Source organism: Lemur catta, chromosome 2 (assembly GCF_020740605.2).
Source record: "Lemur catta isolate mLemCat1 chromosome 2, mLemCat1.pri, whole genome shotgun sequence".
NCBI classification, from domain to species: Eukaryota; Metazoa; Chordata; class Mammalia; order Primates; family Lemuridae; genus Lemur; species Lemur catta.
In genome coordinates this window covers 146,656,041-146,673,963 of record NC_059129.1, presented here as the reverse complement: position 1 = coordinate 146,673,963, position 17,923 = coordinate 146,656,041, and the positions used below count along the sequence as shown (strand labels likewise).

The following is a 17,923-nucleotide window of genomic DNA, read 5'->3' as shown; positions in this document are numbered from 1 at the left end:
AAAAACTTTCCTAATGAAACAGTTTTATTACACAGAAGATGTAGATTTCAGAAATAGTCACTTAGGTTATTTTGCTCTATTAGTTTTAGATCCTGCTGCATTTAAAGAAAGAAATGAGACGATTGTTGATACAGATAAAACCCTCCCCTGACCACTCCCTCTCGCTCCTCTCTGAGACCTCTACCGCACGTGGTGCGGGGCTGTCCCCAGTGCACACTCGGGAGCAACAGTTGTTTAGAGCCGCACACACCTCTGCTGCTCCAGTTTTAGTCCACATCATGTGTTTGCATTTATCCATTTTGCTGCATTTCCGAGGTATGCACTGAAAGCCTCTATATTTTCCTCTGAATACTGCTTTAATTGCACTTTGCCAGTTTTGGCATGTACTATTTTCATTACCATTCAGCACTAAATATTTTCTAATTTTAAGTATGATTTTTTTCAACCCAGGCTTAGGTTTGTGATTTTAGATTTCTGTTATACGAGTTAATTTTTGGAAATCTTTTTTGTTATTGATTTCTAATTTTATGGCATTGTGTTCAGAAAATGCACTCTGTATGGTATAGACTTTCTTGGTATCTTCTGAGATTTTCTATTTATTGAGAAACTTGGCTTGCTGGTTTGGTTTATAAACATTTTTGCTAACTCTTGGGTACATGTTTATGTAGACATTTATTGGCGCAACTGTGCTAATTGTGTTTAAACTGTTCAAGTCTTCCTAATTTTTCATACGCTTGATTTTTTTTAATTGTTCAGGGAAATGTGTTAAAATGTCCTCCTGTGGCTGTAATCCTGTTAATTTCTCCTTATAATTCTATTAACTTTTGCTTTATGTATTTGAAGGCCGTGTTGTTAGGATATTTAAGTTCAGGCTTCTTACATTTTCGTGTGCAGTTGTCCTTTGTATCATTTTTAAAGGAAATATTTCTAATCAGGCTTTCTTTGCTTCCTGTCTGTTTTCCTGGTGCTTACACCATCGTGCCTCCTTGTCGGTAGCATACACTGTTTTTTCCTCCACCTTTCACTCTCAACCTTTTCTACAAAAATCATGCTTTAAGTGTTTTTCTTAAAATCCAACCTAAGCTTATCTTCTCTTTGTTTTACTTGTCAAGGTGAGCCTGTTTGCAACTGTTATGATTACTCAGATGTTTGATGTTATTTTGTGCTTTCTCCTCTACATTTTTGTCATGAATTTTCTTTGGTTCCTTATTTCTTCATCTTCACCCTCCATGGGATTGAACAAAACCTTGTAGGATTCTCTCTTTGCCTTGGAAGTCCCCCCCACTGTATATGGCTCCTGTCTGCTCAGCCTCTTGCTCTATGGCGTCTGTGGACCAGCAGCTGCGGCGTGGTGGAGGCTGCCACCTCCTGTCTCTGTCCTCCGCAGCCCAGGCCACGGTTTCCTTCCTTTCATGCCGAGCACCGCACGTAACGCCGACCCTCGCAGATGATCTCTCGGTGTTTGCGGAATGTCTGCTACATTATTTTCACGTTGTATTGTGAGTTACCGAGATCCTGGCCTGGGACTGTGGGCGGAACGGGGAGTGCGGGAGCTTAGCAGCTGTGCCGGTGAGTGGATGCTGCGTCCCTGTCTTGCCTGCAAGTGGGCATAGAAGAGTCTGTACTTCACGATTCTGTTGAGAGGATGCAACGTAAAGTGCTTGGGATGCTGTCGGGCACAGAGCTGAGACCCACGACATGCTAGTTTGTTATTTTTATTGAACTTACGTAGCCCTTATTGCCTGTTTGTAATGAAGAATGACTTCTACTTGTATGTTAAGCATAAACACTACAGGTGTCCTTCGTGAAATCTGTCTTAATATTTTGGATAGTCTTGGCCTAGAAGGAAGCTGGAAATCACAGTGAATCATGATATAATATTTAGGCCATGTTTTGGGCCAAGTGGTTCTATAGGTGGAGTTCAGTTCAGTCCCATTCAGTGAGACGTTTCCTATTACGACAGAATTTCTCCTTACAGAGCCAGGGCCAGGACCTCACAGGGACCCACACCTCGGTGAGAGAACTGTCTGGGGCCCCGGGGAGGGGGGTCTCACCTGCACTGTCCCCCCAGGAACCTGCTGGGTGTGTCTTGGGGTTTGACAGTCAGCAGATCAATAACTCGCCTTAACTTCAAGTGCCTTACTAAGGGGTACCTTTCAGGTGGTTTCTTGGGTATGGCCTTTGACCTATACTTTAAAAATAAATTTTGGTGTGTTAGTATCTTGGTCTTCGATCTTTGATCATTTTGTAGCTCTGTAACTCTCAGTGGCATTACGTATAGAGAAAACATGTACCAATGATTCTTAGGATCGGAATGTGTTCTTGTTAATTACTTTATATGGAAGAGTTTGGAGTCCAATGCTGAAATTGTTATAAAGAAGAAAAAAAAACTTTGTGTTAATTTCTTACCGTAGATTCAGATACTATTTGATATCATTTGTGTTATATACTGCTCATTAATCCAGCCTTTAAAAGCACATCTGGGTTTCCCCTCGCAATTACAGGGCTCATCGTTCGCGACCCAGCGATCCCAGGCTTATAATCTTTTCCTAACCTGCGCGGTTGGCGATGGGCTGCGACTGTGGGACCTGAGAACCCTCAGGTAAGGCCGCCCGCGCCCGCGCCCTGCTGCGGAGAGGCGAGGCCGGAGAGCTGTAAATGCCGTTTGATCTCTTTTCCAAATATGATAAGGCTGTGGTTAACCTGTGCACACGACCAATCTAAGGAAAGACTGGTTCATGCAGAGACCGTAGCCTGTGCGTCTGGGCTGTGAAGTAACAGGCACAGAGTAACGCACAGCTGCCCTGAGGGGCAGAGCTGTCGGGAGGTGCCCGCGTGTCCGGGATGTGGTTGCCCAACCTTCCTCCCAAGTGCCTTCCTGTCCACGCTGGACACCCCTCGCGGGGCTCAGTGCGTCCCCATTGGCACAGGGCCAGCGACCTCATTAGGTCACAGCTCCCTCTGGTGAGGGGGTTGCCTTAGGTACTCCGTAATTAACTGACGTATTTCTCATTTCACATCGGGTATAGTTGAGGGTGGACTTTGAAACACATTTGATAAAACTTAGGAAGCACCTTAGTTCTGTCAACAAAATATCTACAAACCTTTTAGGATAAGGATTCTTAGCTTTGTCAGTTATTGCTGTTGTTTATGCCGCTGCTAATTTGTCAATGAGCACCTTTGGACGCTTTTTAAGGAGGTTTTTAAATGCATAAAATGGAATCCATAGGATTATGAAGGAAACCAGTTATATTGATAGTTATCAAAATATTTAGAAACTTGGATATAAAGATGTTTGCTTCTTTATTAATGAATACAGTAACAGAACCTGTGGTCGGCTGTATCCACTGTCAGTGTTTCAGATTAGTGGTGAGAAACGATGTGTTCGGTTATGTGCTGCACAGCAACATTCTGGCCAGTGACTGGCCCTGTGTGCACACTGTGATCCGTGACGTTAAACTGGAGCTGAAACATTCCTATTCCCTGTTACTTGTTCAGTTTTACTTTTTATCATTGTTTAGAACGGACTCCTGCTTGTAAAAACAAGCCAGCTGTAAAGCAGCCCCAGCCAGGCGCCGTGGGCCGTGTCCGGAGGTGGTGCTGTCCAGGAGAGAGGCTCCTGCACTGTCGCCTGATGGCCGCCCAGCGGGGCCAGCTGTGCGGGTGGAAGACAGTGGCACTGCCGGTCCTGCCCCGGTGTGGGCCTAGGCTAATGTGTGTGTCGTGCTTTAGTTTTTTACCAAAAAAAGTTAAAAAAAAGTTTGAAATAGAAAAAAGCTTATAGAATAAGGATATAAAGAAAAGAAAATATTTTGTATAGCTGTACAACGTGTTTGTGTTTTAAGCTAAGTGTTATCACAAAAGAGCCAAATGTTAAAAAAAATTTTAAAGCTTATAAAGTAAAAAAGTTACAGTAATCTAAGGTTAACTTATTATTGAAGAAAGAAAAATATTTTTAAAGTAAACCTAGCGTAGCCTGAGTGTCTACAGCTGATGAAGTCCACGGCAGTGCGCGGGAACGCCCTGGCCTTGGCGCTCGCCTGCCACTCCCTGACGCGCCAGAGCGACGTCCCGTCCTGCGGGCTCCGCGCATGGGCAGCGCCCTCTTCCCCAGGGGCACCATGTTTTACCTTTCATACCATGTTTTCACTGCACCTTTTCCGTGCTTAGCTATGTTTAGACACACAACTGCCACTGCGCTGCGGTTGCCTGCAGTGCTCTGCACAGTGATGTGTCACACAGACTTGCAGCCGGGAGCAGCAGGTGACAGCACTCAGCCGGGAGTGTCGTGGGCCGGGCCGTCTAGGTGTGTGCAGGTGCACTCAGTGACATCCGCATGGCGTGGCATCGCCTGATGATGTGTTTCTCAGAACACGTCCCCGTCATTACGCAACACGTAACTGTGTGGGTAACTGTCGGCATCTTCTTGGTACTCAACAAACAGCCAACAACTTCCATTTTCCAGCAGCTCTGATTCAGTTCACAATTTCACAGGGTAACATTTGTGTAGTTTGTCTCCTAGTCTTGTTGACCCATCCTTCCTACAACCTGCCAGGCGTCTGCTGGGCAGTGTGTTTGGTGATTACTTGCCGTGTTGGTTGACAGAATAGACCACGGGTCCTCTCCTCCCCCTGTTTTCGAGCTCAGTCCAATCACACTTGGCACTTACTGCCATGCCAAGCACTTCTGGAAGGACGTACCTGTGTTGACTTACCTGAGCCCACGTCACACATGGGGACAGCGGGGCACAGAGGCTGACGACTCCGGAGGCTGTTGGATGAGAAGGGGCTGGGCCTGGCCCTGGCCCTGGGTACCTGCTCTTGGCACCACTCCGCGTGGCCCCTCGAGGGCCCATGGACAGACGCTGTGATCACAGGGAGACTCAGAAGGAGCGTGTGGAGTAGGCACAGTGGGTGCGGCTGTGCAGTGCGCTCCTCGGTTTTGTTAAAGGGAAAAAAACTGTGTGTATAATTCTCACATATAAAATATTTTTTCGCTATTAGTTTGTTGCTTTTTGAGATGAAAAGCAACAAGTTGGTTTCTTTCCTGTAATTTGTGTTGAAATTTGAAAATTAGTTTTTTCTCTTGGTGTTTCTTTTTTCCCTTGTAGGTGTGAGCGCCAGTTTGAGGGGCACCCAAACCGCTGCTATCCGTGTGGAGCTGCCTTCAGCCCCTGTGGCCGGTTCGTGGCGTGTGGCGCTGAGGACAGACATGTATGTGCTGTTTGCTAGTATTTAAATATAGAGACTCCAGACTTCATTATTGTGTGGGCTGTTTAGTATTGTTGCATACTGGGATAAAAATCTATTTGTTTGGCTATTGGCCAATATTCTGAGACTTTTACACAATAATATTAATTTAATAACAATATGGGTGAGGCATGAATGGCTCTCATGTTCTTCTAGTGAAGCATGGTAAACACCAATCATTAATTCATTTTATTCATTTATTAATCATTTCAAAAATACTTTTTGAGTGCTTATTATGTGAAAGACATTGTATTACCTGCTGTGCTTTCTTCTTATTACCAGATGATGATGTTAATTAGTAAAATGCCAGATCCTGTCTGTCTAACTGGGGTTTCCTTCTCCAGGTTAGGTCCCTTGGGGAATACTACGTTCATTTTCACGGAATTTTCCACCCTCCTCCGCCAGCACACATTGCCCATCGTACACACGTATCACATGGTGCACTTGGAACAGATGCCAATAACATCCGTTTGTCCTTAACATATTTACCAAGGTCTCGTGTTAGTTTCCTAGGGCTGCCGTAACAAACCACCACAAACTTGAAGGCTTGAAACAGCAGATGTTTATTTTCCCCCAGTTCTGGGGTCTGAAATCAAGGTGTTGGTCGGGTCGGTGCTTCTGCAGGGTCCGAGGGAGAAACGGTTGCAGCTTCTCCCAGCTTCTGTGGCGATCCCTGGCCCTCCTAGGTGGGGCTGTGTCCCTCCCGCCTCTGTCTCCGTCTTCTCGCTGTCTTCGCCCCCACCTGTCTCGTATCTCCCTGTCCCTTCTCCTGTAGGGACACACTGTGAGTGGTTGGAACGTTTGTCCCCTCCAAACCCACGTGGAGGTGTAAGAGCCACCGTAGCACCTGCCCTCAGTGGGGGATAAATGCAGTCACAGCAGGGCGAGCCCATCACGTAGAACTTTAGAGTGACAAATGCATGTTGGGGGTGCATGCTTCAGTCCACAGCACTCATAGAACAGGATTTCCTGATAATTTAAAAAGACTAAATGAGCTAACGTGTGTGTGTGTGTGTGTGTGTGTGTGTGTGTGCATGTGCGTGCATGCGTACATATACAATCACTCTAGCTTTTGCTTTCTTTCTTTCTTTCTTTCTTAGCGTTTAACATGTTCTGTCTTCCTCTCAAATTTATTTTGATTTGTTCATGTCATGAAATTTAAATTTGTTTTTTGTTTTAGACAGCTCAAGTTGAGTCTTATTTTTTTAACTAATGTGACAATCTCTCTCTCAATCGGTATATGTAGACCTTTTACATTAGTGTGTTCATAGTCACTGGTGTGTGTGGACGCCACCTACCATTTACTGTTTGTGCCTCTGTTATCAACTTTCCTGTCTCCTTTTAGATGATTTTATATTTTTTAGAATTCTATGTTAATTTGCATATTTTTTAACTATCTCTTTGTACAGTGGTGTGAGTGTGTGTGTGTGTGTCGTGGTTCCAGCGATTACAATGTGCAAACCTAATATTTTATCAGGCTTCTTCGAGTTGACACTTTAGCACTCCCACTGACACGTGGGAACCTCATGGCCGTGTTGGCCCCTGAAGTCTCCCCTGTTATCCTGTGGTTGTCACACGTGTTACATCCACATACGTTCAAAACGCCCTCACATAATGTTGCAATTTACTGTTTCAACAATTATACGTATTTTAAAGGAATTTAGAGGAATATAATAGTGTAATATATTTACCCAGACGCTTACCATTTCTGTTGCTTTTTCTTTGTTCCTTAAGTTTCAAGTTTCCCTTTGGTGCAATCTCTTTCTTTGCCGGAGAATTTTCTTTAGCGTTTGTTTTTGTGCGGTTCTGCTGGCTGTGAATCTCTCGGTTTTCCTTCATCTCAGAATACCTGTATTTTGCCTTCGTTTCTAAACATCTTTTCACTGAGATGGAATTCAGCCTCCACAGTTATTTTCTTATTGCACTTTAAAAACGCTGTTTTACCGTCTTCGGGCTGAAGTCATCCAATCGTCGTTTTCCTGTGTACTTAATTCATTGTCCTGGCTCTTGCAAGATTTTCCCTTAACTTTAATTTTCAGAAGTTTGATTCTGATTTGTTTAGGTGTAGTTTCCTTTTGATTTATCATGTTTGGGAGTCACTGAGTTTTTCAGTCTGAAATTGGTAATAAGAAAAAAAGTTCTTTCCATCTAGATATTTAAATCCTATCAACTCTTGGTGTAAAGATGTAAAACAAACTATGAAATTATGGAATTTCTTGAAAATAATGATTTTTCTAAGATGATATTTGAGTGTCTCTGGGGTACCAGTAAGCCAGTGCTTGGAGGGAAATTTTTAGCACCAAATACCTACATCCTACAGATAAAAAAGGAAAAAATAAGTAAATTAAATATGTGACTGAAAAGCCAAAAAAGGAAGAACAAAGTAAATCAGAAGAAAGGAATTGACAGAAATAAAAGCAGATAATAAGTTAGAAAACAGAAGATTAGTAGAACTGATACATAAGTTAAAATGCTTGTTTTTATAAAAGCATATGCAACAAAATAAACTTCAGTCAACCAAAATTTTTTTAAAAATAAATAAAGCTAAATATATAATTTATAAGAAATGAGAAGAAAACATGGAACAGAGGAACTTCTGAAAATCGTGAGACAGTTTTTCGTAATTTGTGCAGCTCAATATGAAAGCCCACATAGAAACGGATAACTTGTAGCAAGTATAATTTATCAAAACTCCCCCTAACAGAAAAAAGAAGCTGTACAGGCTATTTTCATAGAAGAAATAGAGAAGATTTTCCAAGGGGTCTTTTGTAAAATAGTGCCAGGTCTGGACTTACCTGGGGATTTTACCAAACTTTTAAGGATCAAATATTCTCAATGATACTTTGCTGTTCAAGGCATAGATAAACAAGGAAAATGTAAGATTACTTTTTTGAAGCAAATATAACTAATAGGAAAACTTGATAAAATTTGAGGAAAAAACCTGCATTTCACTTATGAACATCAATTCAAAAATCTTAAATGAAGCAGGAACAGATAGACTCACACAGCACATTAACAGTGACTCATGCCAAAGCAGGATCTACTCAGCTGGGAGCAAAGTAAGAATGCCATTAATTCTGCTACTGTCTTACAGGGCATTGGAAGTATTTACCTACAAAATTAGACAAGAGAACTTACGGGCTTTATCACTGGACAAGAATAGTCACAACTATCTTTATTCATAGATTACAAGGTTGCATATCTGGAAAACCCCAGAGCATGAATGACCAATGTGAACAATAAAATAATCAAGTGAAGTATTAGTAGTAGAATTTAAATTAATATATGGAATTCAATGGGCTTTATATATACAAACGATAACCTCTGCAAAGTTATAATGGAAGAGGAGAACTCATTTAGAGTAGTCTCAAAAAGGATAAACTAAGCATAAACTTAAGAATTCTGCAAAACCCATTTTAAGAAAACTTTATTTTTTTCCCAGAAATGTAGACCTGAACAAATGCAAAATCTCAACTTATTCTTGAGTGGGAAGGTTCAGTCTCACAAGGACGGCAGTTCTCTGAAGGCATTTGCAATCTCAGCACTGCCCCAACGCAGATTCCACTAGATTTTCCCGCAGTGACATGTTTATGAAGCCCCTTGGGGGGATAATTGAGAACGATCCTCAGGGCGCCTTGGAAAAAAGAACATTCCGAGGGGGAGAACTTGCTCTGCCAGTTACTAAACGCGTCAGAGGCCTTTCAGACCGACATGGGGTGGAGCCGTGCAGAGACACAAAGACAGACCAGCGTTTCCCGGCTCCAGCCACAGAGGAAGCTGGGCCGCGGCGCCATTCCAGAGATCACCCTTGGTACCTCTTTGTAGCCTCCAAACGCTGTTCCGCACTTGGCACGAATGGCTGGCTGCAGGTCTGTGGCAGAAAGTTTGCAGGATGAGCCAGGGACATCTTGTGCCAACAAGAAAAGTCAAAGAACGGTGGAGTCCTGAAATGAGGCCACAGGAGGCGGCATCAGCGCTGCCGGCAGGGGCGGGGTAGGTGGGCACCACCAGAGAAATGACCGTCGCCGATCTTAAAACATTGTGTATCCAAACCCTCACCATTTTTTATGATATTCAAAAAGAAATTTATAGCTAAAAGCAAAAACCAAACCTCACTGGCCTTCTTTTGGAGGTAACCAGGGCACCGATTCCTTACAGAGAAAGAAGCAGGCCTCACAGAGGAAAGAATGCAGCATTCCTCCCGCCCTTCCTCTGTGAGCTGTATTTCAAGTAAACCAAATATGCTCATCAAATGGATGAGAGAAAAGGCCCTTTTTTAGAGAATTCTGGGCAAGTAGATGGATGAATGACAGAATTAGAAAGTCACCCTGTTGCCGTCTGAAGTGGAGCAATTGATGAAGGCAGACGGCGTCAGTAGAGCAGATTATCAGGTAGAGATTGACAGCCCACAGGCAGCTGGAACAGGCGTTTCTCCTGAGACATACAAGTGGCCTACAGGTATGGGAAAACGTGCTCAACATCACCAATAACCAGGCAAATGGAAACCAAAACCACAGTGAGATGCCACCTCACACTTGTCAGCGTGGCTGATACCAAACAGACAAGGATACCTGGTGTTGGTGAGGGTGCAGAGAAGTTGCCACTCCTCCCTGCACCGTTGACGGGAGGGTGACGCCGCACAGCTGCTGTGGACAATGGTGTGGTGTTTCCTCAAAAAGTTAAAAAAAACAGAACTGCTGTATGATCCGGCAAACTCACTCCTGGGTATTTATCCCACAGAACTGAAATCAGAATCTCAAAGAGCTGTGTGCACTCCCGTGTTTACCGCGGCTCTGTTCACAGTAGCCGAGGCGTGGAAGCGGCCTGCGCACCGCGTGACGGGAGAGTGGACAAAGCAGCTGTGGTGTCTGTGCACAGTGGCACGTGGCCTCAGGGCCTGTGACGTCCAGCGCTGCCTTCGGGTCCGGGTTAGGTAAACGGCGCTGTCTGCTGGTCAGATCACGCAGGGTCTGCACCAGTGCTCTGTGCTGCACTGTCCTCGTGAGAAGAGGAGCCCGAGTTTTCACCATCTGCAGTGCATCCTCTGCCAGACCTTGGTGGAGTCTAGCGGGAGAAGGAGGTTGTGTGAACCCCCAAACCTGCTGGGAGGACATCCAGCCGTCCATCTGGCTGGTGAACAAATGACTCGGCACGCCAAAATCAGCACTCTTTCTTTCTTTCTTTCTTTCTTTTTTTTTTTTTTTAACATGTTTTATTTTTTAGAGCAGTTTCATGCTCACTTAAATATCCCAGAAATCCTGTTTCTGCGTGCACGGCCTCTGCCGTCACCAGCACCCCCACCGGAGTGGAACGTGCTCACAATTTGTCAGCCACATGGACGTGTCGTTAGCACCCAATGCCCACGATTTACACGAGGGCTCACTCTTGCTGTTGCGCACTCTGGGGTCTGAACACACGTATGATGCCCTGTTGCTGCCATTGTAGTATCACACGGAATGCTTATTGGCCTAAAACCTTCTGCCCTCTGCTTGTGTGCCCTTCCCCTTGCTAAACCCCGGCTACACCTGTCTTGTGCCGTTTTCACAGCATTCCCTCTTCCAGAATGCTGCAGGTCTGAGCTCAGAATGCGGAGCCTTCCACGACTGGCCTCTTTCCTGCAGTGATATGCGTCTGAGTTTCCTCCCTGTCTTTTCATGGCTCCATAGCTCATTTCTTTCTTTCTTTTTAATTTCACAATATTAAGGGGGTACCAAACGTTTTAGGTTACATGGGTCACTTTCGTGACGCCTGGGTCCTGGCTGAAGGTGTCCGTCACACAGAGGGTAGGTGTTCGCCACCCCCCGCCCCCCGGCTGATTTCCGTGGAGTTCACTGTGTGCCCCTCCATCAGGCCTTCCCGCCCAGGCCCGGACTTTCCAGCCCAGGCTGTGCTTCCTGTTGGAAGCAGGCAACAATTCTGTCTTACTGCGATTCTCAGTATGGGTCTGTTTTAAATCTTGAACATTTTGGTCTGAAAAAAGCTTACTTTTTTGTGAACTAAAAGTCCAGTGATCTGAAGAAATGTGCACAGGACTGAGAAAACGCCATTTCTGGAATTATTTTAAAAAGCAAAATAAATGAACGTGATACGATAGTTGGTTCCCTGTCGACAGTATCACTGTGAAGTTTCAGAAATACAAATTCACATCTGTTTGCAGTCGTTTCCCGTCTCCTACGGGGACGATCTAGGTAACGGGAGGGAAGGACACGTGTTCCGGGTGTCGGGAAGGAAGCGATGAAAGGAACGTTGTCCTCACAGACACGGTTCAGCAAATTACAAAGTGGTCACAATGAACGGTCTGGTCCTGCTTCCAAAGCATTTATCATTTTCAGCAGCACATTCAGTTCCCTGCAATTTTTGTGGAGACGTTTTTGAATAACAAAGCGTTATTCCAGCACCCACATGACTGGTGCCGTGGCCTTGTCTTGTGCCTGAAGGAAATACTGCTTCCCGTTCCCGCCCCTTCCTCAGGCCTCAGTAATTCGGTTTTGGCATAAGATTTACTTGTACAGGTTTTATTCCAAGTTTCACTGGCTTCTTAGTGTGTTTTAGCTCTGGCTTACTTCTCTCTGACGGGGAGAAGGTGCTTCATGAATCAAATTATTACCTCTAATTAAAACATTTTTGTTGACATATGGATTGTAATTAAATTGAATAATTTGAAAAGTTGTCCACCACCATTCTGCTATGTCATGCAAGGGACTTACTGTCCTTCTGACGCTGTCGTCACTGTAGGAGTACGGCTTATGAAGCCTGCACGTGTGCTAAGACACTTCTGCTACTTGGGGCTTCGAATTACTGTCCCATGCTTAAAGTTGTCATGATCAGAAAATGCATATGCCTCACGAACCTCCTGGGCCAAGATACATTTCATGTAATTTCATTTTTATATAGGAGACACTAAACCCATTTCTTAGAGATAATTTTACTTGGCCTCTTTTTATAAAGAGGCATTTTATATGTATGTTGAGATTTCATGCAAATAAAGTCCAGTTGGATATCAGGAAGGGCTTTGCAGCAAGAGGCAATTACGTAATAGAAACTGATACATATATGTTGTACACACATGTGTATAAACATAAACGAACCTCAAATACGGCATTGTAGTGACGCAGCTTCTTCAGCTCTTTTGCCCCTCGGCCTCTGCCTGTCTGTGCCGCCTTCCTCCCGCCAGGGTCTCTCGGGGCGCGCGCGGCAGCTCGCCCTGTAGGCAGATGCTGCACTGTGGCTGCCACCTCCGCCCTGCGCAGACCCCGCGGGACTGAAACTCTGTCTTGTTCCTTGTTCTCAGTCCCGCCAGCCTGCAAGCAGGGCCCCAGAGTCTAACACACGGGCTGGGACAACACTCGTGTGGGCGACTTTGCAACTGGATTTCTGTCGTGTGCGGAGGAAACTGCTTTCTGAAGAGTCACCAGGGTCAGCCTGACCTGGGGCCCAGCTTCCCTGCCGCCTCCTGTTTCTCGAATCCTTGCTCTCCAGCTTCCCTTCCTCGTGGTTCTCTCTGCACATTTGTTCACTCCTTGGGTCTTCATCACCTTCTTACTTATCTTCTGTTGTAAACTCCGCCCACCTTCGAGGTTCCGGCCATTCCCTCAACCCCAGGTTCCATCAGTGTCATACTGTCTCTGGTCTCAGCCCTTCCCACGTCCTGACGGTGTCCCAGCTGCTAGACATGGTCTGCAGACCTGGCGTCCCTACACGCAGAGTGTGGGAGGAATGAGTTACTTCTCTAGGATGTCTGCTCCTCAGACCACGTGTCACCTCAGGAAGTTCCCGTGGGTTCTGAGCTGCACCATGGACGTGTCATAGGTGACTAGAAATGTGTCTCTCTTGCCCACAGCAGCCTGGGGTCCAGAGGGACACGGGGTGCGCGTGGTGTAATAATTGGCAATATGTTCCTCACGTTATTTAATTATAACTTTTACTGACATATAGTTTACACATAGGCCATGGAGTAGTTGTATGTTTAACTTTTATGAGTAAAGGTGCTCTGGCCATTTCTGTCCAAGTCTTTGTGTGGACACGTTTCATATATTTTGGGTAAATGCCAAGGAGTAGGAATGCTGGGTTGGTGTATGTTGAACTTACTGGAAACTGCTGAATAGTTTCCAAAGTGATCAGATCATTTTAATAATTTAATATCAAGTGTTCGGCAGACACACACACACACACACACACACACACACACACACACACACACACACACACACACGAGTGCACCAGTCAGAGTGACAATGACAAGCCAAAGGCAACAGATGACCTGAGACATCCAGCGTGGGGTCGAGGCTACAGTGCAGCAGGTGGAATGTCGCGGTGAGGAGCTCAGGTTCTGAGCCCAGCGAGGCAGCTGGAGGGGACCCTGGCTCCAAAGTGCAGAGCGGAGTGGCCTGGGAAGGTCACCTACCCCTCAGCCATGGCTTCTTTGCGGGTAGGATTGGGACAATGACAGTATTTCCTTCATTGGGCTGTAGATAAGACCACGTCAGATAAGTTGTGTAAAGTCCTTGCAGAGTACCTGGCAAAGTCAGTGTTGAGTAGGTATCTGCTGTTATCATTAACCTCTGCATTTTGTCACCAGAGACAGTGGGCAGGAGAGAGGTATAATCATTAGGATTTCCCTGTAAGTTTAATCCAAACAGCAGACAGGAGCAGCATCTTGAATCCTGAGAAATCCTCTGACACTCAGTCCTGGTGGAGAAGCAGAGAAGTAAGCAAAGGGAGTCTGCGGAGCACCTGTGAGGCTGAGGGGCTTTGAGAACGCCCTGAGTCACGTGTGAGTGGGTGTTGTCACCGGCAGCCTCGTAAACAGCAAAAACCTAGTCGGAAAAACCTGTTCAGAATCTCAGCACTGACACGCAGTGGCTGCTCTAGAAACTTGCTCTCTATGGGTCGAAGTGTCCTGAAGAAAAAAATGGAGATATTATTTTTTTCAAATGGACACACCTTGGGCAGTTAGTGTAAGTGGCTTATGTAACAGTTCGGGAGTGTTTAGTGCCAGCAGCGCACTGTGCAAACGTTAGGGTTACCCTAGACCAGTGGTTCTCAAAGTGGGGTGCCCTGGACCGGCAGCGTCAGCCTGGCCTGGAGACCTCTTAGGCAGGCACATTCCCAGGCCCCAGCCACCCCTATGCCAGCAACTGCACAAGGACTTTTAGAGTTAAGGAAATGTATACTTTTCAACATTTATTCACATGTATACTTTGGACCATTTTCCAAAAATTAAAAGCAGGCATTTTATTTCTCCATTTTCCTTCAAAGTACAGTTGACCCTTGAATGACATGGGTTTGAACCGTGTGAGACGTTCTTTCAATAAATATATTGGAAAATTTTTTGGAGATCTGTAACAATTTGACAAACCTTGTAGACAAACTGCATAGCCTAGAAATATAAAAAAAATAATAATAATCATAAAAGTTAGCTGTGTCATGAATGCATAACATCTACGTAGGTACTAGTCTATTTTATCATTTGCTACCATAAAATATGCACAAATCTATTATAAAAAGTAAAAACTTGTCAAAACTTACACATATAATTATGGACCATACATGGTGCCATTCACAGCTGAGAGAAATGTAAACAAATGTGAAGATGTAGTATTAAATCAGTGCACGTAAAACTAACTGCAGCACAGACCGTGCTACTGTAATCACTTCGTGGCCACCTCCTGTTGCTGCTGTGGTGAGCTCGAGGCTGTGAGTGTCCACTTAAGACACCATGTGATGTTAACCATCTCCGCGTGAGCAGTTTGTCTCTCCAGGAAGTTGCAAAGTACAGTAAAAAGTGATCTCTTGCCGTTCTCATGTGTTTTCCATCCTGTTTAGTACGGTACCATAACCCTTGAGTGACACCATGGCGCCTGTACGAGGTGCCGCTAGGGTTGCTGGAAGTGCTACCAAGGAGTAGAGAAAAGTCATGGCGTTACCAAAAAAAGCTGAATTGCTTGCTGTGTGCAGCGGATTGAGGTCTGCAGCTGTGGGTGCCCACCATTTGGAGATAAATGAATCCAGTATAAGAAACACTGTAAAAGGCCGGGTGCAGTGGCTCATGCCTGTAATCCTAGCACTCTGGGAGGCCGAGGCAGGAGGATCGCTTGAGGTCAGGAGTTTGAGACCAGCCTGGGCAAGAGTGAGACCCTGTCTCTACTAAAAAATAGAAAAACCAGGAGACTGAGGCAGGAGGATCCCTTGAGGCCAGGAGTTTGGAGTTGCTGTGAACTAGGCTGACGCCACGGCACCCTCGCTCTGGCGACAGAGCAAGACTCTGTCTCAAAGAAAACAAAAGATGTAAAAAAAGAAAAGGGAATTCTTGAAGCCATCACCGTAGCCATGCCAGCCAGGCACAAAAGTCTTGCACTTTTTGCAAAATGTTGTTTTATCTCATATTGAAAATACAGCTTTTATGTGGGAGTGGGATTGCTATAAGAAAGGCATTCTTACGCACTCTAGTACTATTTGAGAAAAAGCGAAGTCATCACATGACAAAGCAAGAGAAGGTGAAGGATCTAAAGCCGGGATGTAAAGCCAGCAGAGGATGGGCTGACGATTTTAGAAAGAGGTTTGGCTTAAAAGTGTCAAAGTAACAGGAGAAGCAGGTGCTGCTAACCGAAGAGTCAGCAGGTGAGTTCCAGATGCTGTCAGGAAAATCACTGAGGAGAAAGGAGATCTGCCTGAACAGGTTTTTAACACAAAAATGCTCTATTCTGGGTAAAAATGCCACAAAGGGTATTTATTGGCAAGGAAGAGAAGCGAGCACCAGGATTTAAGGCAGGAAGGACTCGGCTAACTGCTGCTTTGAGCAAAAGCAGTCGGGTTTACGGTTGGAACTGCCCTTATCTGCGAAGCTGCTGACCCCAGAGCCTTTCGCTTGTGCAACAGGAAGGCCTGGGCAAGAACTCTTTCTCTGGTTGGTTCCATCTAAGCTTTGTCCCTGAGTCGGGAAGCACCGCACTAGTAAGGGACTGACTTCTGCAGTTCTTTTGATTCTGGGCAGTGCCCCTGGTCATCTGGAACACCACGAATTCAACACCAAAGGCGTCAGAGTGGTCTACTTGCCCCAAACACGATGTCTCTAATTCAGCCTCTAAGTCAGGGGTCACGAGGACCTTTAAGGCCCGTCACACGTAGCACTGCGTGGAAAGCATGGTTAGCACCATGGAAGAGACCCCCGCAGAGAGAACGTCACACACATCAGGAAGGATTCCACCACGGAAGGTTGCCATCATTGTTACAGAAAAGCCATGAAAGGCATCAAGCCCTAGACGGTAAATCTGTGCTGGAGAAAACTGTCCAGGTGTGCGCGTGACTTCATGGGATGCATGCAGACCAGTCAAGGACGTCAGCAAAGGGACTGCGGATGTGGCAAAAAGGGTTTCAAGGTGTGGATCTCGGGGAAACTCACGAGTGGACAGACCTCACACCGGAGGCATTAGCAAGACAGCCTGGTGGAGACGAGCACTTCCCAGCAGTGCCAGAGGGTGGGGAGAAGCCGTAGGAGCAGCGGGGCCGGAAACAGACTGGCATCCGATGGCCTGGCGGAGGGTTCCCGTCACGGGAGATGGAGATGGCTGTCGACGGCTTTCATGACACGGCACTGACCCTTCCCTGATGTGCGCGCTGACACTAAAGCAAATGGTGGAAGGAGGCGTGGTACCATGTAGAAACATTTTTAGTGAAATGAAAAAGCAAAAAGTCAGACAGAAATCACAATGTATTTCTCTAAAGTCTCTCTGAGAGAGCCGCCTCTCCTGCCTCCCCTTCCACCTCCTCCACCCCCAGACAGCAAGTCCAACCCCTCCTCCCCCCGCTCTTCTTCCTCCTCCTCCTCCTCAGCTACTTAACATGAAGACTGTGAGGATGGAGACCTTTATGATGATCCACTTTTACCTAATGAATAGCAAATGTATTCTCTCTTCCTTATGATTTTCTTAATAACATTTTCTTACTCAGCTTACTTTATTGTAAGAATACAGCATATAATACATACAACATGCAAAATCTTTGTTAATTACCTGTTTAGGTTGCTATAAGGCTCTGGTCCACACTGGGCTATTAGGTAAGTTATTGGAGACTCAAAAGTTACATGTGGATTTTCTGCTGTACAGGGGGTTGATTCCCCACATTGTCCAAGGGTCAACTATATATCAGAGATCTATTTGTAGAATTTACTTAAAAACTACTGTTACACGCACACATACCCTGTGTAGCCATTTACAGAATCACTGGGCAGATTTGAAGGACTCATTCTTACACTACACTAGTTGTCGTTTGTTTATTGTTTCCTTTGCTGTGCAAAAGCCTTTGAGTTTGATGTAGTCCCATTTATTTACTCAGTTTCTGTAGCCTGAGCTTTTGGTGTGATACCCAAAAACTCATTGCCAAGGCCAATGCCCAGGAGCTTTTCCCTCTGGTTTCTTCTCTGAGTTTTATGGTTAGGCCTTATCTTCGGTGTCTCATCCATTTGGTTAAGATAAATGTCCAATTTGCTTCCTTTGCATGTGGAAATCCTGTCTCCCAGCACTATTCGCAGAGACTGTCCTTTCCTCATATGTCTTCTTGCGCCCTTATTGGAAAGTATTTGTCCGTATATATTTGGATTCATTTCTGAGCCCTCTATTCTGTTCCATTGGTCTGTGTTTCTGTTTTTATGCCAGCACCATACTGCTTTGATTACT

General features: G+C 45.2%; 1 protein-coding gene across 1 annotated transcript in view; it reads left to right on the top strand.

The window, feature by feature from the left end:
* The window catches only part of WDR27 (WD repeat domain 27), a 152,590-nt gene that overhangs the window by 62,593 nt on the left and 72,074 nt on the right, over nucleotides 1-17,923 (top strand). The window contains exons 22-23 of the mRNA XM_045544738.1: nucleotides 2,505-2,602; nucleotides 5,111-5,213. Of these exons, the coding sequence (XP_045400694.1) occupies nucleotides 2,505-2,602; nucleotides 5,111-5,213 (201 nt within the window). The remainder of the gene's footprint in view (nucleotides 1-2,504; nucleotides 2,603-5,110; nucleotides 5,214-17,923) is intronic.